This window comes from Oryctolagus cuniculus, chromosome 6 (assembly GCF_051225735.1).
Source record: "Oryctolagus cuniculus isolate XC-2025 breed Fujian yellow rabbit chromosome 6, ASM5122573v1, whole genome shotgun sequence".
Taxonomy (NCBI): domain Eukaryota; kingdom Metazoa; phylum Chordata; class Mammalia; order Lagomorpha; family Leporidae; genus Oryctolagus; species Oryctolagus cuniculus.
Genome location: NC_142872.1, coordinates 127,868,644 through 127,889,845, shown reverse-complemented (window position 1 = coordinate 127,889,845; position 21,202 = coordinate 127,868,644). Strand labels below are relative to the sequence as shown.

The 21,202-nt window shown below is 44.7% G+C and overlaps 1 protein-coding gene across 4 annotated transcripts in view; it reads left to right on the top strand.

The window, feature by feature from the left end:
- The window catches only part of NCALD (neurocalcin delta), a 449,552-nt gene that overhangs the window by 131,743 nt on the left and 296,607 nt on the right, over window positions 1-21,202 (top strand). For all 4 annotated transcript variants that reach the window (XM_008255798.5, XM_070075374.2, XM_089336420.1 and 1 more), the window contains exon 2: window positions 14,999-15,048. Coding sequence is in view for 2 of the 4 variants with exons in the window: in XM_089336420.1 (XP_089192546.1) it covers window positions 14,999-15,048 (50 nt within the window). In the remaining 2 variants the exon portion in view is untranslated. The remainder of the gene's footprint in view (window positions 1-14,998; window positions 15,049-21,202) is intronic.

Genomic DNA, 21,202 nt, shown 5'->3' with positions numbered 1-21,202 from the left:
CTCACTGTCTGTAACTCTATCTCTCAAATAAATAATGAAATCTTTAAAAAAAATTACTCCATTTTGTTGCAAAAGACAGGGTTGCACTCTATCTATGGCTGAGTAGTATTCTGTAGTGTATATATACCACATTCTCTTTATTCAGTCATCAGTTGGTGGACATCTTGGTGGATTCCATATCTTTGCTCTTGTGAATTGAGCACATGCTGATTTCATTTTGTTTGGATAAATGTCGCTCCCTTGCCCACAAAGGAACGACGTTGCTCGAGCTTATCGGTCTTCAGTAGACTTTATTTAAACAGGATAGAAAGAGAAACCCTTGAGCAAGGGGAGCTCCGAAAGAAAGGGGAAGCTCCCGTACCATATCACAAACAGCTTATATAGTATAACATTGTTGAAGCATGTAAGCAAGCTTAGTCCATGCTACAGTCCATGCAGCGGCGCTCCAATCGGGTGCCTGATCACTCACAGTCCATGCGCTCCTTGTCCAGCCATAAAGGTGATTACGCGCCTTCATCCAATCAAGCTCCTGGTCACGTAGCAGGCGACTCGGGTGCTAACAACAAGCTTCCACCTGGTGTTTTCTCAGCCTTGGTCAGTGGGAAAAGAAGTATGGGAAGCCCCAAGGCCATAGTTGTTTTGACTCTAGCCTGGGGTTATGAAACGGTCCCGATATCACAGCTCAACAGAAACCATAAACATCTACACAGCAGTAACTATTGCAAACGGTCAGCAAGCTAAGCCTTAGCATGTGGGCCCATGGCCGGCTCATGGGTCCCCACAGATAAATGCTCAGGAGTGGGATGGCTGGGTCATATGCTAGATCTATTTTCAGATTTCTGAGGAATCTTCATACTGTTTTCCATAATAGTTTTACTAGTTTACATTCCCAACAGTATGATAGAGTACTTTTCCTCCCCCCATCTTTGCAAGCATGTATTGCTTTTTTGATTTTTGGATGATAGCCATTCTAACTGGGGTGAGATGAAACCTCATTGTAGTTATTATTTGCATTTCCCTGATGGTTAGTGGTCTTGAGCATTTTTTCATGTGTTTGCTGCCATTTTGTATTTCATCCTTTGAAAAATGCCTGTTCATGTCCTTTGCCCATATTTGAAATGGATTTTATATTTTATATTGTTCATTCTCTAGAGCTCTTTAGATTCTGGATATTAGTCTTTTATCAGTTGGAGAGTTTACAAATATTTTCTCCTGTTCTGTTGTTTAACTCTTCACCTTGTTGAGTGTTTCCTTTGCAGTGCAGAAGCTTCCTAGCTTGTTGCAATCCAATTTGTTTATTTTTGCTTTTATTGTCTATGTTTCTGTAGTATTTTCCCAAAGTCTTTGCCTATGCCAATGTCTTGCAGAGTTTTCCTTATGTTTTCCTCTAGTAATTTGATGGTATCAGGTCATAGAATTAGACCCTTGATCCATTTTGAGTTGATTTTTGTTACATTTTTGTATGTTTAATACAAAAAATTTCATACTTCCACATGTGTAGGTCCAATTTTCCCAACACCATTTGTTGAAGACACTGTCTTTTCTTCAGAGACTGATTTTAGCTCATTTTTTCAAAATTAGTTGGTTGTAGCTCCATGGATTGACTTCTGTAGTTTCTATTCTGTTTGATTTGTCTAGATGTCCATTTTTGTGCCAGTACCAGGCTCTTTTGATTATAATTGCCCTGTTGTATGTCTTGAAGTCTGGTATTGATACCTTCAGCTTTGTTTTTGTTGTTTAAGATTGCTTTAGTTATTTGAGTCTCTTTTATTTCCATGTGAATTTTAGCATTGTTTTTTCTAGATCTGAGAAGAATGTCCTTGGTATTTTATTGGGATAGAATTAAATATGTAAATTGCCTTGGATAGTATGGACATTTTGATGATATTAATTCTACCAATCCGTGCACATGAAAAATTTTTCCTTTTTTAGCATGTTTTTCTATTTATTTCTTTGATGTTTTGTAATTTCCATTGTAGACATCTTTCACATCTTTGGTTAAATATATTACAAAGTATTTAATTTGTTTTGTAGTTATTGTTAATGGTACTCACATTATAAATTTTTTCTCATTCATGGCATTATTTGTGTATCCAAAGGCTATTGATTTTTATGTGTTGATTTTATCTCCTGCAACTTTACCAAATTCTTATGAGTTCCAATAGTCTCTTAGTGGAGTCTTTTGGTTTGCCTATATATAGGACTGTTTCATGTGTAAACAGGAAAAATTTGACTTCCTCCTTTCCAATTTGTACTCCTTTGATTTCTCTTTTTGCCTAATGGATCTGGGCAAAAATTCCAGGATTATAATGGGGAAAGAGGGCATCCAGATCTTAGTGGAAATGCTTCCAACTTTTCCCTATTCAATATGATGCTGGGTTTGTCATAAATTGCCTTGATTGTGTTGAGGAATGTTCCTTCTATACCCAATTTGCTTAAGGTTTTTATCATAAAAGGATGCTATATTTTTATCAAATGCCTTCTCTGCATCTATTGAAATAATATGTTTTTTATTCTTCAATTTGTTAATGTGACGTATCACATTGATTGATTTATGTGTGTTGAACCATCCCTACGTTCCAGGGATAAATCCTGCTTGGTCTGGGTGAATGATCTTTCTGATGTGTTGCTTGATTCAATTAGTTAGTACTTTATTGAGGATTTTTGCATCTATGTTCATCTGCAATATTGGACTATTGTTCTCTTACTTTGTTATCTTTTTCTGGTTTTGGAGTTAAGCTGATTCTGACCTCATAGAAGAAGTTTGGGAGAAATCAATCCATTTCAGTTGTTTTGAATAGTTTGAGAAGAATTGGAATGAATTCTTTAAAATTTGGTGGAATTCAGCAGTGAAGCCATCTGGCCCGGGGTTTTCTTTGTTGGCAGAGTCTTTGTTATTGAATAAATCTCTGTTTTGGTTATTGATCTATTTAAGGCTTTCAATGTCTTCATGACTTAATTTTGGTAGATTGTATGTGTCCAGAAATATAGCATTTCTTCTGCATTTTCCAGTTTGTTGGTATATAGCTGTTCTTAGTAATTCCTGATGATTGTTTTTGCTGCTCTGGAATCTATTGTAACATCTCCTTTTTTAACTCTGATTTTTATTAATTTGGGTCTTTTCCCTCTTGCCCTCCCTTTTTAGTTAGTAGGACCAATGGTGTATCAATTTTTTTTTTTTCAAAAAAACCAGCTCTTCATTTCATTAATCTTTTGTATTGATTTTTTTGTTTTATTTCTTCTCTAAGTTTCATTATTTTTTTCCTCCTACTAATTTTGGGTTGGGTTTGTTCCATTCTAATCTGTGAGTTTCCCCCAAGGATTGTTCCAGGCTTGTTACAGCATTCTCTAAGGCACATGGGAGATGGGTCACCTCTCTTCCAGCGATCACAGAGCCATCCATTGCCACATGGAGGCCATCGAATTCTATGTTATCAGTGAACATCTTTCCTTTCCAGTGTTCTTAGCAGAATTACATATTTTCCTAGTTAACATTTCCCCCCCAGTATTGATCATAGAAATTTATTCAGTATACTTTTAATTCACCTTTCCCCAGTGGGAATCATACCATCAGAAAATTTAGAAAACATCAAATTTTTCATGCTTCTAAGGAGCTTGGTGAAAGTGTCTTTAAATCAAATCTTCTTTACATCAAACTACATTACTATAAAATAAAACACAGATGCAATTCTCACTTTGAATCCAATAATTGGCTTAATGAATTACATATGGCAGACACATTTGTAGCTACCATCCAGGTCAGGAAAGAGAACTTTGCCACTCTTTCTAGAAGTTTCTTCCATGTTCCACATCTAATTAAAGCCTCCTTCTTCCTCCTTCCCTTCATAAGTAGCCATTATCCAGATTTTTAGAATAATCACCCTAATGTGCATCCCTAGATACTATAGTTTGGTCTTACTTATTATAACCAAAAATTGATGCATCTTTTTTTAAATGTATTTATTATTTGAAAGGCAGAGTTACAGGGAGAGGGAGAGGGAGAGAGAGAGGGAGAGAGAAAGAGAGAGAGAGCGCGCGAGATCTTCCATCTGCTGGCTTACTCTCGGCCAGGGCTGTGCCAATCTGAAGCCAGGAGCCAGGAGCTTCATCCAGGTCTCCCACATGGGTGCAGGGACCCAAGGACTTCGGCCATCTTCTACTGCTTTCCCAGGCCATAGCAGAGAGCTGGATGGGAAGCGGAGCAGCTGGGTCTTGAACCAGTGCCCATATGGGATGTTGGCACTGCAGGTGGCAGCTTTACCCACTACACCACAGTGCCAACCCCTGCATCTTTCTTTTAATCCATAGATTCCTGTTCCATATCTTTATTCTTTTTGTTAACATTTTTTCTTTTTAATTTATTTGATAAGTAGATAGACACAGAGAGAACTCCCATCTGTTGGTTCACTTCCCAAATGCAACAGCTAGTACCAGGTTAGGCCAAATTCAGGAGCTGGGAATTCAGTCCGAATCTCCCACGTTGGGGGCAGGAACCCAACTACTTGAGTCATCACCTGCTGTCTCCCAGGAAGCAGGAGTTAGGTGCCAGAGTCAAGAACCACACCCATGTCCTTAATGAATGGCACAGGCATCTCAATTGGCATTTTGATTGCTAGGCCACCTGCCCTCCCTCCCTTTCTTTCCCCTTGCAGTTTATTTGTAGATGAACCTAGGCTTCTGACCTGTGGAGTTTCTTCTTAGCCTGGATTTTGCAAATTGCACACTCATAGTACATTTCGGTTTTTTTCTGCTCTCTGTATTTCCTGCATTGTGGGGGCTGGATTTAGAGATTTGCCGAGACAATTCCTTTGGCCAGATTATAGGAGAGTTCTTCCATCAGGAAGCACATAATGTTTGTGTTGGGACCAGCGTTGTGACACAGCAGGTTAAGCTGCTGCCTGTGATGCTAACATCACCTGTGAGCTCTGGTCCAAGTTCCCATTACTCCTTTTCCAAACCAGCTCCCTGCTAATGCTCCTGGGAAGTTAGTAGAAGATGACCCCAAGTTCTTGGGCCCCTGCTACCCACATGGGAGATCTGGATCCAGTTCCAGACTCTTGGCTTCAGCCTAGCCCAGCCCTGGCCATTGTGGCCATTTGGGGAGTGAACCAGTGGATGGAAAGTTCCTGATCTCTCTCTTTCTCTCTCTCTGTCTCTCCCCCCATCTCATTCCCTCCCTCCCTTCCTCTGTAACTCTGCCTTCAAATAAATAAACTAAATCTTTACAAAATTTGTGTTGTCCATCTTTCTGTAATGTTAAGAATTCAGTGCTTAGCTTCATTTATTTATTGAGGTTTCTAAGATGGTGATATTCTTTTTTTTTTTTTTTTTTATTTTATTTTTTGACAGGCAGAGTGGACAGTGTGAGAGAGAGACAGAGAGAAAGGTCTTCCTTTGCCGTTGGTTCACCCTCCAATGGCCGCCGCGGCCGGCGCGCTGCGGCCGGCGCACCGCGCTGATCCGATGGCAGGAGCCAGGAGCCAGGTGCTTTTCCTGGTCTCCCATGGGGTGCAGGGCCCAAGCACCTGGGCCATCCTCCACTGCACTCCCTGGCCACAGCAGAGAGCTGGCCTGGAAGAGGGGCAACCGGGACAGAATCCGGCGCCCCGACCGGGACTAGAACCCGGTGTGCCGGCGCCGCTAGGCGGAGGATTAGCCTAGTGAGCCGCGGCGCCGGCTTAAGATGGTGATATTCTAACTTTGTCAAGTGATTTTATCAGTTAGGATACTTTTATAAGTGAAGGGCTTCTCCACATCTGCTTTTGGATTGCTTAGTGGCATAATTTATGTAGGAGAACCAAAAGTAATGTTTGATTCCTCTCTATTTTTCAGATTTCAAAATAAATTGATTCTCTTTCATCTTTAAAAGGTGGAGAGTGTGTGTGTGTGTGTGTGTGTGTGTGCGCATGAACCTGCATGAAGCAGATTTAATGGGTTCCACCTAATTGCGGCGATGTCTTTGAAAGCTTAAATGATTGTGTTGCTGACCAGCAGCAGCCTCCTGAGGTTGACCTGTTTGTTTTCCTTGGATATTAATTCTTGGATGTCCTTTGTGGATTTGCACCTTGATGTGCTAAGTGTGTCTGAGAGGGATTTCTCTAGATCAGACCTTTCGCTCATGCATTCCTGGCCTCAGCGGACCAGAGGTTACATTCTGCAGAGCAGGGCACACCCAGCCTGTGTAGAAGGGGCGCCTTGGTTTCTGTTTACAAATATCCCCGGCTTTGTGTTGAGGGAGCAGGGTGCTGGCTTCCTGTGCAGCCCTTCTCTTTTGGAAATGAGATTACTTTGTCAGTGTTGGCCACCTTTTCCGGAATCTCTGGGATGAATAGTTGCTCTAGAATGACTTCATCTTCCAGGGGCGTGTGCCCTTTTGCAGTCAGATGTCTGGGATCAAACTGAAGACAGTGGAGCCCCAGTCTATTAATCCACCCCCCCATTCTCTATGTAATCTGATAAGTATCTGTACATAGACCTTTCAGAAACAATATAATTATTCTTAGTAAACGTGGGATTGCTTCCGGCTTCTTTGTGTGTGGTGGAGAGGCTTGCATTGCAATGAGCTGTGCTTTCAAAATGCAGTTTTCCACCTGCGGGGAAGACATATCCCACCCTTCCCTTCTTGGTAAGCTGCCGCCTCTGCCCCCAGGCTGTTTGCTTTCATCTGCTCGGGCTTGGACCCTCCTGAATACTTGAACTCTTGCATTCCGTGGGTGACAGCAGTGTTCTGGCACTGGGACTTTGAGAATATTTCTGATGAAACACTGACAGGCGCCGTTCCACCTGTGCCGGCCTGTGGACCCCCGCACAGGAGAGAATAAAGGTGCCTTTGCCAAGCAGGTGGCCTTGGCAGCTGAGACGGCGGTCTTCTCTCCGTCTGTGGGCTTCGTGGTTTCAGGCTGGGCGGTATGGATTGGCACTTCCAAGCATCCTGACTGTGGAAGGCCCTTCCTTCTGTAAACGACCTGAGTCTCTGGATTTTACTCTTTATCCTGACGGTCCTATCACCGACCTTCTCAAAAACCCTTCGTGACTCCCTGTTGCCTGTTGGGTCAAGTGTGAACTTCTCAGTGTGGTTCCGAGGTCCTGCCCCAGACTGGTGCCCTGTCTTCCCATTGGATACCTTTCAGATCGGATCCATTACCTCCACTCCCCTGGCACACCCCACGCTCTTCTTCTTTGGTCTTTGGTCTCTGCTCACACAATTCCTTCCATCCAGGCTGGCCTGGATGACCTTTCACTTCTACCTGCAGCAGCATCATTTGGAGACCGACTGAACCTCCCCCTTCTCCAGGAACCTCTTCTTGATTTCTCCACAGGATGTCCCTTTCTATTCTTTAGACTCTGAATAAACTCGTTTATGACAGTTGCTTCGTGTTATTTTGGTATATGGTGAACAGCTGTGGTTATTGTTTGTGTATTTTTCCCCGACTCTTGGGATAATTCCTAGGATGCTCATACTCAAATATCCAACTTTCTGGGATAGTCCCAGTTTTCCTGGTGTGGCCTTAACCTACACCTGTTATGCCAGCACTCTGGCTGGTTAGCACCCCCTTTCCTTCTCAAAAGTAACCTGATTCGGGATGGCACTGGGGTGGAGTGGGTTAAGCTGCCACCTGAGATGTCAGCATCCACAGGGGTGCTGGTTCGAGTCCCAGCTGCTCCACTTCCAATCCAGCTCCCTGCTAATGCACCTGGGAAAACAGCAAAAGGCAGCCCTAGTACTTGGGCCCCTGCCACCCTGTTTTGGCCATTTGGGGAGTGAACCACTGGATGGGAGATCTCTCTCTCTCTCCTTCCCTCTCTGTAACTCTGCCTTTCAAATAAATAAATAAATAAATAAATCTTTTTTAAAAAAAAGTACCCTGATTTGGGCAATAAATTAAATGGTCACCTTTGGATTAAGCAACTGGAAGCCTGGGCTGCCTCCTAATCGTGTTTGGATCTCTGTGCTCAGTGTCAGGAGAGGTGTAAATCATATGCAGTGGGCGGAGGAACTAGCAGGAAAGGGGCAGCTTTGTGCTGGGACAGGGACCTGTGGCCTTGAACTTGAGGAAGCAGAACGAGATTAGTTTTGTTTCCTCCCAGAGCCAGTCTTCCTGACGGGACTGCCCGAAGCCATCATTTTCCCTTCAGAAAGCTGGGTTCCCTGAGGGATGGATAAACATGGGGGGTTCCCAACATGGGAATGACAGTCCGTGTGCCAGTTTCCCCAACCTGCTTTTGGATCCAGAATCCCTTAGGTCTTTTTCGTCTTGCCACCCTGCCTTATTTTGTTACGTGGCTGGGGTGGGGAGGGGAGGCAGAGGTGTGATGCATTAGCATCCTTCCCTCTCTGCTACGCCAGTGAGAATGCTGCCTTGAGCCTCCTGGCTTCTTCTCCCTCCGTTCTTCTCCAAAGAGAGCGCCATCTTGGCCAGCTTCACTCCTTGGTCCATAAGAACCCAGCGCGGATGAATCCAGAGATAAGTTAAAGGGCAAGAGTAAAGCGGAGGTGGGAGGAGAACCGTGTGCTTTGGGTGCTGGGCTTGGGGCTGTTTAAAGGCCAAGGTGCCTCCTCTGTGGACCCCTCAAGCCCGTTAGCTCTCAGCGGCCAGGGACTCAGAAAGGCAAGGACGACAATGAGAGGAAGCCCTGCTGCGAGTCACATATGGGATCCTCTGTGTGGGAGGGGACTTCCAAAGGTTCCTGGGAAAACGGAATGAAAAGATGTGTTTGTTTTAGTGCAAAAAAAATTTTTGAAATCAACACTTGTTTTTACATAATAACACATTGTCCATTTTTTTTTTTTTTAAGATTCCAAGTATTTCTCAAGAACTATCAGAGATTATGCATCTGTATTAGTTACTTGGAGACCGTGTCGCCCTGGAAGGGACCTTCCCCATGGAATGTCTGGGCCTTGGGGGCAGCCAGCTTTTACTCTGATCACCCCTACTCCTTTCTCTTCACAGGACAGAGAGTTTTAATGTTCGGCGGGAGAGAAAGCTTTCTTGTGGCCATGGCCTGAAGCCTCTGAGTGTCTTAGACGACTGTAGTAGATCATAGGGATTTGTCACCCAGTTGAGACATTTTGGCTGGTGAAATATTTATAGTGATTCTTCTGAATATAATAGTGAAATTATTATTCCAGGGCAATAGGCCTAAACCAGAATAGTGTCAGGCAAATCAAGACACGTGGTCACCTTGTTATGTAGCCCTACAGTCTGCAGTACAAATGGATGAGAGTTGTACAGAGATGTAATGTGGAAATGTGTGCCTGTATCATATTGAACCATAGGAAACTGCCCTGTACAAACAGCCATTTTATTTGGTTCCACCTGATATGTATAAGAGATATCCACAGTGGTTTCAACATGTTCTTCTGTCAGTTATTTCTCTAAGTGGTACATGAATGAGGATATGAAACATTTTTTTTGTTCTATTGCACATTTTTTGTTTGTTCAAATACTCATTCATCAAACATTCATGGAGTGCTGGTGACATGCAGGTGCTGTGCCAGCTGCTGGGGATGACCAGTGCCACAGTGAGGGTAGCTGGCACCCGAGGGCAGAGTAATAGTTGTGACATTTCCCCATCCTAGCTAGGATTTCCGGTAAATAAAAACTACCATAGGCTCCTCTTTGTTATTGGCTGTTGAGAAAAATCTAAAATGCAAATGTAAGTTCACGGTTATCTTGCTGCCATGCTTGTGACCCCCCCCATTGGACACCTGTGCAAATCCATCCCCCTCTGCAGTGCTCTCATTGGATCTTTGGACCCTAAGGCTCCCCATGTCTCAAGAACACATCGTGACTTGTGCCTAGGAGGAGCTTGTAGTCCAGTGGACAAACCATATCAAAGTGCATCAGCCATCACGGGGGTCCAGCGAGGAGCTGGGAGGGGAGCAGTGGTCTCACTCCTGCTGGGAGTGAGAAGAAAGCATTGGAACAGAGGCTGGCTCAGCAGCGGCCGGGGCAAGCCTTGGCCTGAAGCCATGGAGCCAGGGATGGAGAACAGGAGACAGGATGCTGGGGTGGGGCACAACCTGTAGGAACTGGTTCCTGGGAGAAGAGGAGGAGGAGGGGGAGGAAGAGGAGGAGGAGGGATAGAGTGTGCGGGTTTGGGGCCGATGTAAAGAATGGGAAGGAACACCAAGGGGAGGGGCCCACGTGGGCCGTAGGCGGGGCGTTCAGTCTGCCCTGGCTGTGGGCCACCTGCTAGAAGCAGACCCAGCCTGATGTTACGTAAGCAGTTGATTAACTAATGTTTTTTGAGGCTGATGGAGTTCTCTCTGAACATTTCCAATATGTTAACGTGGCATTTATTGAAAGAGCTGGGAGCATATAAACTATTTATCCAGGAGCCCTTGCGTTTTACAACAGACAGATGGCTGCCTTTGGAATTACCCACGACAGACTTGGGTTTGCTGTGTGTTTGAGAGACGTTTGACTCCGCTATAGCTTTGAGCAGGGTGCATCTGGCATGTGTGGATGGTGGGTTTTCCAGAGCAGTAAAATGTCACTGCAAGGCTTGCTGTATTCGGTCACTTTCTTCTGCATTCAGTTCCCGGTGACTTATCCGAGAACAACATCTGGAGTTCTTCTGTCTAAGGACTCTGGCGCAGGAGCGGCGACTGCTAGGCTCAGCACTTGACAAAGCATCGCGGTGTAATATTTTCATCTAGAGCGGGGTCTGGGGCCGTGTCAGGGGCAGTGCTGCGCAGTGTTACTGAGCGGCCACTTAGCAGAATTCCTTTTATGGCTGGGACCTTCGGGAGCTGCATGGAACAGCCCATGGGTATGGAATCATCTGAGATAGAAAGGCCCCGGGGTTCCTTGGAGCCTCCGGGTGGTTTATCGGTTTATCGGACGGCAGCCCTGCAGGTTGATAAGCGCCAGGCTTCCTTCTTGGCTGCCATTTGCAATGACAAATCTGCGGCCTCTGAACTGGAAAGTCCTTTATCCAGCCTCAAATAACAGATTCTTAGAGCTGGAAGGGCTCTCGATCATTCTCTCAACACAAACCCCTGGCATTTTTGTGCATGAGAGAGATTTCATCTGCGAATAGCGGTTAAGCTGGCCGGCCAGTTAATTCTCAACTCTGCCCCTGCACAAGGGCAGGCTGGCTGTCTCCCTCCTCCTCTTATTCTGTGATATTTTTTAGAGGTTTGAGAGCCCCAATTCTCCTTCTAAAGCCTCTTGGAAATGTCTTGATTCATTTGAGAGAAGAAAATACATGTTTTTTTCTGAACACTGATTTGTGTGTGTGTGTGTGTGTGTGTGTGTGTGTTTTCTTCCCAAATGGGCTTTGTGCTAAGCCAGTGTGATTGCCTTTCTCTGTGGGTGCTTTCCTAGCCCAGCGGGACTGGTCTCTAATGGCCCCGGCTGCCTGGCTGGACTTTAGTGTAATGATTGGCTGCAGCCGAAGTGCAGGTGCTGTGGCGTCTTCTCTCTGTACAGGAAGGAGCAGACAAGGGCCACTGTCTCAGCACCACTGCTGGGCTGTAGGCCTGGGGGATTCTAGAAGCTTCCTTAGAAGTCACTATGTGTTCAGACTCAACTTTTGAAAGGGTTCCTTCTTTCTTGAAATGTAGCATCTCACACCTGGGTCCTGGGACTGACTGCCCTGACCCCTCCTGTGTGTCCCTGCAGCCTGGCTGCCCCGGAGGCTGGAAGGGGGTGGGTGGGTGATGCTTGGAGCCCCCAGCCCAGTCTGGAGAAGGAATGGAAGATTTTTTTTAAAAAAGGGTGGGAGTGAGAAGTGGAGACCACGTGTGTTTCTCAGGAGCCACGAGGTCCACGCGGGCCACGGTGGTGAGTGTGGCTGTGGCTCAGCCCGTCGTCTGTGCCCTTGGCTTTGGAAGTCCCTCCCAGGCCGTTTCTTGGCTCTCACTGGGTCCCCTCTTGCCATTGCAAAGTGAATTCTGTACCAAAAGGATCACAAAGCATTGGAGCTCCGTGGCAACTCGGAGATGAGCTGTGCTGAAGGTTCGCTCATCCTTCCGGTCCTCCCCAACCCGGGCTGTGCTGGGTCCCAAGAGGCTGTCTCCATGGTTGTGAAGAACCTGCATCAGCACCCCATGGTGATTTCCCTGGCGCTGTCGACTCCTTGTAAATGGTCCCCTCCATTAACACTCTCCTTTGAGTGTGCCATGGCTCTCCTGCTGGGCCCCTTCCCTGATACATCCTCTAATCCTCTATGTCTGTATTTGCATATAAGGAAACTGAGGCACACAAAAGCCTCTTGGCTTTTCCAGTGGTGTGCTCTTCTTCCGCATCTCCTTGGCCATGGTTGAATATTCACAAAAAACCATGAGGTCCTAGAATGCTGGACTGGGAATTAGGAAACCTCTGGCCCCGTAGTCTCCCTGGCTCTAAGGTGCCAGCTCATTTCTAAGGGATGTCCATTTATCAAAGAACTATGTGCTGAAAATATATTTTTAAAGATTTATTTATTTTACTTGAAAGTCAGAGTTACACAGAGAGGAGAGGCAGAGAGAGAGAGAGAGAGAGAGAGAGAGAGAGAGAGAGAGAGACAGGTCTTCCATCCACTGGTTCACTCCCCAGTTGGCTGCAATGGCTGGAGCTGTGCCAATCCAAAGCCAGGAGCCAGGAGCTTCTTCTGGGTCTCCCACATGGGTGCAGGGGCCCAAGCACTTGGGCTATCTTCTACTGCTTTCTCATGCCATAGCAGAGAGCTGGACAGGAAGTGGAGCAGCCAGGACTCTAACCAGCGCCCATATGGGATGCTGGCGCTTCAGGCCAGGGCGCTAACCTGCTTACACCACAGCGCCGGTCCCTGAAAATATTTTAATCAGACCAAAAAGTAAGTAGGGAGAAGAGCTTCCTAAGGGAGGGTGCTGTCCTCCCTTGGCCAGCAGGAAGTTTGAAGTGGCTTCTTCCTCCAGGGCAGAAGCTCCTGGTGCCAGGGCTTGGCTAGCGGAGTGGACGCTGATTCACCCTCCAGTCAACCCGTGGCCCAGCGCACCTGACGGCCCAGGCAGCATGTGTGGCCGTGTCTCCAGCCGTGTGTGAGTAGATGAGTGAGTGTGTGTGTGTGTGTGTGTGTGTGTGACAAAGAAATAGGGAAGGAGGGAGGGAGGGAGGGAGAGAGAGAGAATGAATTTGTGTTCATTCTCTTACTAACTTTCTTGAGTTCTTTAAAGGCCCTTTTTTTTTGGAATTCTTATTTGTTTTGGACAATCGTATTTCACTGATTTTGAGACGTGCTTTCTTTTTCTCTGAGACCATGGATGTGTGTGCGGCCAAGACCACCTTGTGTTGCAGTGGGCAGGTGGAGTTGTGCAGTAGCTGCAATGCTTGTGCGTGGGCAGTTCTGGTTGCCTGAGAGATGGCTGACACCCTAACTGTTCGCTGACCGGTTGAGAAAGTCATCCTGACAACCAGCAACATCAACGTTTGTGGAAAGAGGACAGCAGCTTAGGAGACAGTCGCAAAGACGGTGTCTGAACGCTCCTCTGAGGAATGCTGCACCACTAACGCTCTTGGTGGCACAGACTACTGTGGGGACAGTAACGTGGTCCTGAATGGGGGTGCCAGTGCCAATTTAAATGGGACTGCCTGGTCAATTAATTCACTTCTTCATATTTCCCTTTTGTATGGATACCGTATAAGCTGTGCCTCAATAAGGCTGACTGATCTCTTTTAATAAGTATAAAATAAAAAATTTAACACAGCATTATATCATAGCTGGCTATGTCACCATTTTTCATACTATCATATACAATAGCATTATTTCTATAATCAGCAAATCATAAAAGTCAATGAAATAAGGGATTGAGGTAGGAAGTTCATTACATTATCAAGATGAATCAAAAGATGAGCTGGATGGGCAACGACTGAAGAATAGTTTTCTGAATTCTTTTACTCATAGAGGTTTATCCAGTGTGTTCTGTGAGACTGGTGCTGGCCTAGGGGTTGGGGATACGGTTGTGAACAAATTGGATGGTCCTAGTCAGTCATGTACGTAGGAAGGGTCTTCAAAGAAGTTCATGGAAAATGTGCTATGAAAAACACAAGCATGAATTTCGACATTTTTGTACCAAAATAAATGTATCTCTTATTGAAAAAAGATTTATTTATTTGAGAAGTAGAGTTATAAAGAGAGGGGGAGAGAGAGAGGTCTTCCACCCACTGGCTCACTCCCGAGTTGGCCGCAATGGCTGGAACTGTGCCAATCTGAAGCCAGGAGCCAGGAGCCTCTTCTAGGTCTCCCAAGTAGGTGCAGGGGCCCAAGGACTTGGGCCATCTTCTACTGCTTTCCCAGGCCATAGCAGAGAGATGGATCAGAAGTGGAGCAGCCAGAACTTGAACCAGTGCCCATATGGGATGCTGTCTCTGCGGGTAGTGGCTTTACCGGCTATGCCACAGCACCGGACCCTAAATATATCTTTTAATTCCATTTGCCTGGGACATTTTTCAAGTGCCTTTGTCTGATGTTATGAGAAAGAGTGCAGGTTTTTCTGAGAAGTACATAGGAGAGTGAGGATGGTCAAGGACTGGCTAGGGAGGACGTGACTGCTTTAATAGGGGAGAGAAGGGCCATGGAGGACCTTGGTGGTGGCGAGTAGGGAAGGGGGAGGGGACGGTGTTGGCAGGGGAGCTGGCGGGAGGAACAGAGGGAGAGTGCTGCGGGGCTGGGAAGTGGGGGGGCATGGGGGACGGAGCGGGAGGGTGGACACACCATGGGGAGGAGTTTGGCCTTCGTGGGAAGGACTAGAGGGAGCTGAGGAGAGGCTTTCGGGAGAAGATGTGGTACTCACATTTGGGGTTATCACCCTGGCTGCAGTGCAGAGCTGAGGTGCTGTAGCTCTCGGGCAGGCGAGGGAGCGTGGAAGGAGTCCTCCCTTAGACGTACGGCAGCTGGCATGGGCAGGTGGCGTCACCCGGTAGCAGGGAGTCTGGAGCCAGGGGTCACCCTCATCACTACCTGCCGGCTTCAGACGGTGTTGCCTTACTTCCTGACAACCTGAGACAATAACTGTCCTTGTCTTTGACAGAGTGGCCTCTGACTGGAGCCTGCCGTGGGCTGTGAGAGATACGCCACCAGGTAAATACAGAGCAAGTTTTTCTGATTTTTCGATAGAGCTTTTTTCCCAAGACTCTCTGAGACCTAAATCTAGCACTTTGTTTCATCCTCACCATAGCCCTGTGAGTTAGGTGCTGTCTTATTTCCATCTTGCATATTAGGAAAACAAGGCACAGATAAGGTTAGACAACTTGACCAATGTGTATAAATGTGTTTGTCACAGCATGTAATACCAAAATAAAGCAAAAAGGAGAGAATCTATTCAATAGCAGTTAAATTGTATTAAATCAATCAGGGTATAGTTATTAGATATATTTTGATAATACTCTGTCAAAGAGTTTCTCTTCTATTTTTACTTTACGAAAAGTTTCACAAATGGATGTTGAGTTTTAGTTAATGCTTTTCTACTCATATCTGCTGAGGTGATCAAATGATTTTTATCCTTTTATCTGTTAGTGGTGATTTTTTTTTACATTGATTTATTTCCAATGTTAAGCTACCTTGCATTGCTGAGATAAAATCAACTTGGTCATGATGTCTTATCATTTTTATACTTAGCTAGATGTAATTGGCTAAGTTTTAGCATAAGTGAGATTGGTTAAAATTTTCCTTTCTGGCATTTTTTCTTGTCAGGTATAGTTTTTAAAATATTAGAATTATTTGCTACTTGAATGTATGTTTTAACTTGACAATACAACAATTTTGTATTTTCTTTGAGGGAAGAGTTTTTACCTACTAGTTTAGTTTCAGGTTTATTTAGGTTTTCTATTTCTTTTTCGGTCAATTTTGTTGTTATGTTTTTGACTGTATATGCAGATTTCTGTTGGATATATATAGGAGATACTATCAAACAGTTTTCCAAAATGATGCATCAATTTAAAAACTTAAACTCCCTACAGGAGTGAGTCAGCGTTCTGATTTCTCCATATCCTTTCAAATACAAAATATTTTGTCTTTTTGCTCGTTTGATTTTTTTCATTGAAGCTCTCTTGGTGGGTATGGAGTAGCAACATATTCCAGTTTTAATTTGCATTTATTTTCTTATACATTAATGTGATCAGACATCTTTCATATGCCAAATGACCATTTGTCTATCTTGTTTTGTGTCAACCTTTTTATATGTTAACAAATATGAAAAACATTGGATTGTCTTTCTTACTCTCTTTTTTATTTAGCTGTGGACATTTTAAATACTATATTCTGGATTTAAGGACTTGGTAGGATACATATCTTGTAAATATCTCCTCTTTTTAATGGCTTATCTTTTTATTACATTTTTGTGACTAGAAATTGAAATAGTGTAAATTACCATTTTTTCCCATTGTGGTTAGCACCATTGTGTTCTTTTTAAGAAATCTTGGCCTTATCCCAAGATCACAAAGATATTGTTTGATGTCTTCTTCTGAAAGCTATATTGTGTTATCTTTACATTTTAATTTATAATGATCGGGAATTGATCTCATCAGAACAGTATGAAACAGAGGGTCAAAATCAATTTTTTTCCATGTGAATATCCATGGACTGTCTGTGACCAGGCACCATTCTGTCATCATAGCATTCTTTGTCTACTTATTTATTTTGGTTGGAGTTATTGGGGCACAGTTGATCCACAGTGAGATTCACTCTCATACGTTCTGTCCGATCTGTATGGTCCTGTGACCACCACCATGATCGAGACGTAGAACACGTGCAAGAAAGGGTGCTCCTGGCCAGTGAGCTACCCCTCCCTGCCTCCAGCCCTGAAAGCCTCGATCTGGGCACTGTCTCTGCATCGCCCTTCTGCCAGAATCTATCAGTGGGGTAAAACAGCATTTAGCCTTTTGTTTCGGACTTCTTTCACTTAACCCAGATTGTTTCAGATTAATCCATGTTGTTGGAAGTATCAATAGTTTGTCCCTTTTTGTTGCTGAGTAGAATTCCATGGTGTGATGGACCACAGTTTGTTTATACATTTACCAATTCTTGAATATTGGTATATTTACAGATGTGATTACTGTGATTTAAAGCAGCTATAAACACAAGTAGCCTTTGTGTGGACATACGTTTTCATTTCTTATGGGCAAGTCACTAGCTGTGGGGTTATTGAATCATATGGAAAGAGTAGCAGGTACATGTTTAACATTACCAAAAAAAATCCTTGGACTTTAAGTTCCTGATGTTTTACATTTCAGTCATCAACATAGAAAAGCTTTAGCTGCATTACAGACTCCCCAGGCTTCCTATTCTTAGTCTTTGTAATGCTAACAATTTGAGATGGTGTATAGTTGTTTTGATTTTTATTTTCCTAACAGTTAATAATGTTGAACATCTTTTCTTGTGCTTCTTTGCCATCTGCACATTCTTTGGCAAAGTGTCCAAATTATTCACCTATTTAAAAAATTACTTAGGTCCATATTATAGAACTATGATAGGATACATTCTATGTGCAAACCTTTTATTAAATATCAACTTCACAAATACCTTTATGAAATATCAGCTTTGCAAATACCTTTTCTCAGTCTCTAACTTTTTTTTGACATCCTTTAAATGTGTTATTCAGAGAGAACAAACTAAAACTTTGATGAAGTTCAACTTTTTTTTTTCTCTAGTGAAGGGAGGTTTTACATCCTTCCTGAGCAATTTTTGTTAAAACTAAGGAAAAAAGGTGTCACAGTTAAGCTCCTAATGGGATGCTTGTACCCCATACTGGAGTGTTGATTTGAGTCCTGGTTACTCTGCTTCTGATCCAGCTTCCTGTGAATGCCTCCTGGGAGGCAGCAGAGGAGGGCTCAAGTGCTTGGGTCCCTGCCACACAAGTGGACGTCCTGGATGGAGTCCCTGGCTCCTGGCTTTGGTCTGGCCCAGCCCTGGCTATTGTGGGCATTTGTGGCGTGAACCAGCAGGTAGAAGATTGATGTGCCTCTCTTTCTATCTTCCTCTTTCTCTTTGTCACCCTGCCTTTCAAATAAATAAATATTTAAAAAACCAAGGACAATATTTTCTTACTTTTCAATAGGAGTCATGATTTATTGATGATGTGTCTTTTTCTTGTTATTAGGATGGCAGTGGTATCTCTGTGACTTTCCATATCTTAAGTGGCTGCAGAACCACACTGTAGCTTTTTAAACATCAATGGTGTTAAAGAAAAATTTTGACTACAAATAAAAATGTCAGTCAGAAATGAATGGAAAATTGAATCAAAAGAAGGCAATATAGCCCTAATCCAAAACTGAATTGAAAAAGCTGCAAGGATTGAAACTCTGTCCTTTCTTGGGTTGGCTGTATTTGGCATTCTTCTGTTTTTGCTTCTCAGACATCCATGTCTGTAGGGCATGAACAGCACAGCTTATCTGGGGTCTGGGCTAGGAGAAAGAGAAGCCTTGCTTCTAGTTGCCACAGCTGCCTTCGCGAGGGCAGATGAGAAAGGAACGCACAAAATTAAGACAAGGGTGAGGCAGCGGAACGGGCTCTCTTGGGAAGTTTGCAGATCTTCAGGGAAGGGGTACAAAGATCCTAAAGGATTATTGTGGCCCATGGTGCTGAGGGGTACCTCGTCCTAGTTCCAGACGATCTTAGCGGTTCCCCAGCCATCTCAGGGACTGTCACCTCGACCTTCTATATCCTGGGTTCTCCAAGGGTGGTCTGGGGAGTAGCAGCATCAGCGTACCCTGAGAGTTTGTTAGAAATGCAGAATCCCTAGACCCAATCCCTTGGAATTGGCTTTTTGAAAGATTCACTTATTTATTTGCAAGGCAGAGTTAGAGAGAGAGGGAGACACCCAGAGAGAAAGATCTTCCATCCGTTGGTTCACTTCCCAAATGGCTGGAATGGTTGGGGCTGGGGCTGGGCCAGGCTGAAGCCAGGAGCCAGGAGTTCATCCGGGTCTCCCACATAGGTGAAAGGGGCCCAAGCATTTGTGCCATCTTACCTTTGCAGATGCATTTAGCAGTGGAGCAGCCAGAACTCAAAGCAGCGCTTGTATTTGATGCTGGGGTTGCAGGCAGGCAGTGGCTGAACCTGCTGTGCTCCCGTGTGGCCCCAAAATTGGCATTTTAAAAAATATTTATTTGTTTATTTACTTGGAAGGCAGAGTAGCGTGCGAGCACACACACACACACACACAGAGAGAGAGAGAGAGAGAGAGAGAGAAAATGAGGGAGAGGGAGACACAGAGGGAACGAGAGAAAATCTTCCATACACTGGTTCATTCCTCCAAATGGCCACCAGCCAGATCTGGGCCAGGCTGAAGCCAGGAGCCAGGAATTCAATCCTGGCCTCCCACATGGGAGGCAGGGGCTCAGGCGCTCAGGCCATCTTCTGCCACCTTCCCAGGTGCATTAACAGGGAGTTGGATTGGAATCCAATATCCAGAACTTGAACTCGTGCTCTGATGTGGGATGCTGTGTCACAAGCCCTGGCTTAACCCACTCATCTACAATGCCCATCCCCAGAATCTGCACTGTAACAAAGTCCCCAGCGATCCTTATGCACTGGAATGTTTTACATAATCACTGTTTATACTTCTTTTTTTGTAGTCAACTGATTCTGTTCTTTTTTTTTTAACTTATTTAAGGCACACAAATTTTACGTATTTTATGTCTACAGATTTGAGAACAAAGTGATACTTCCCACCCTACCCTCCCTCCTGCCCACACTCCCACCCTTCTTCCTCTTCCCTCTCCTATTCCCACTCTGAATTTTTACAAAGATCTATTTTCAGTTTACCTTATACTCATAAGGTTAACTCTACACTAGGTAAAGGGTTCAACAAACAGGATGAAGGAAAAAACACTGTTCCTCAACAGTGGAGACCAGGGCTGCAGACAATCATCAAATCTTGAAATGTCCATTTCACTGCAATACATTGCATTTTAGGCACACTATGGCTTTGTTCTTAAGAGTGACATTAAAATCCTTCAAAGTCAAAATATCGTGAAGGGAACTCTACCTTCAGGGTCATCTAGGGTACAGTGCACAAACTAAGGCATATAAATGCATTTTCTGTTTAATGTATGCTATTTCATGGGACAATTATTCATAGACATATTTAAAGTTTCTTGTTTTTCAATGTCCTCTTTGAGCTTTCTATTCCAAGTACTCAAAGAACTGGACTCTGATAGCAGGGATTTTTCTGGTGTGTCTTCTTTTTAAGATTTTATTTACTTACGTGAAATGTAGACTTGAGAGAGAGAGAGAGAGAGAGAGAGGTCTTCCATCCACTGGTTCACTCCCCAAATGGCCACAATGGCTGGAGCTGAGCTGATCTGAAGTCAGGAACTTCTTCTGGGTCTCCCATGCAGGTGTAAGGACCCAAGGACTTGGGCCATCTTCTGCTGCTTTCCCAGGCCATAGCAGCTCTGAGCTGGATCAGAAGTGGAGCAGCTGGGACTAGAACTGGTGCCATATGGGATGCGGGCATTGCAGGTGGAGGATTAACCACAGCGCCAGTCCCGCTGTTTTGTCCTCTTTTAAGAGGAATCTAATCTTTGTGTTCCCACACCATATCCCAAGTCACATGTTGAAATCCAAGATTGTGAGATGGTATTGAGAGGTGGACACTCTGGGAAGTGATGAGATCCTGGAGGACAGGTCCCTAAATGATGGGACTGGGAGTGCTTATAAAAGAAGCCCTCGGGTCATGCTGAATCTCTCAGGGTCTTGACCCCAGACTTTCCAAATACCAGATCTTTGAGAAGTACCTTTCAGCTGTCTACCCCCCCTCCCCCCGCCCTGGTCTGTGTTATTCAGCTGTCGCAGCCCAGGTAGACTGACATGCCTCCAGGGTGAAGTCGTGAAGCCCTTGTGCAGGAGATGGGCGTGAACTGTCCATAGACCATCAAGGGTAGAATCGTTCCTGGCGAAGAATGAAGATGGGTGAGAAGCAGCATGGGTCAGAGCCAGTCCCGTGGACTGACAGCTGTTTGGGAGGTTCCCTACAGGATTCCTTATGTCACCTCTGTACTGCTGCACAGGGACAAACAAATGAACACACGCGGCTGGGCAGCAGCGCCTACGACCCGCACCCTGCTGCTCCCCTTGGCAGAAGAGGGTTTGAAGCTGGCTCCACTTTGTGTGCAGCAGATGCTGTCCCCTTTGTGTCCTTGTCCTCTTTGGCTCCTGCTGTAGAGTTGATTTGAAAACTCCTAACAGCCAGCCTGGCTCCATACACAAGGCTCAGCTCCGAAGATTGAGTTGA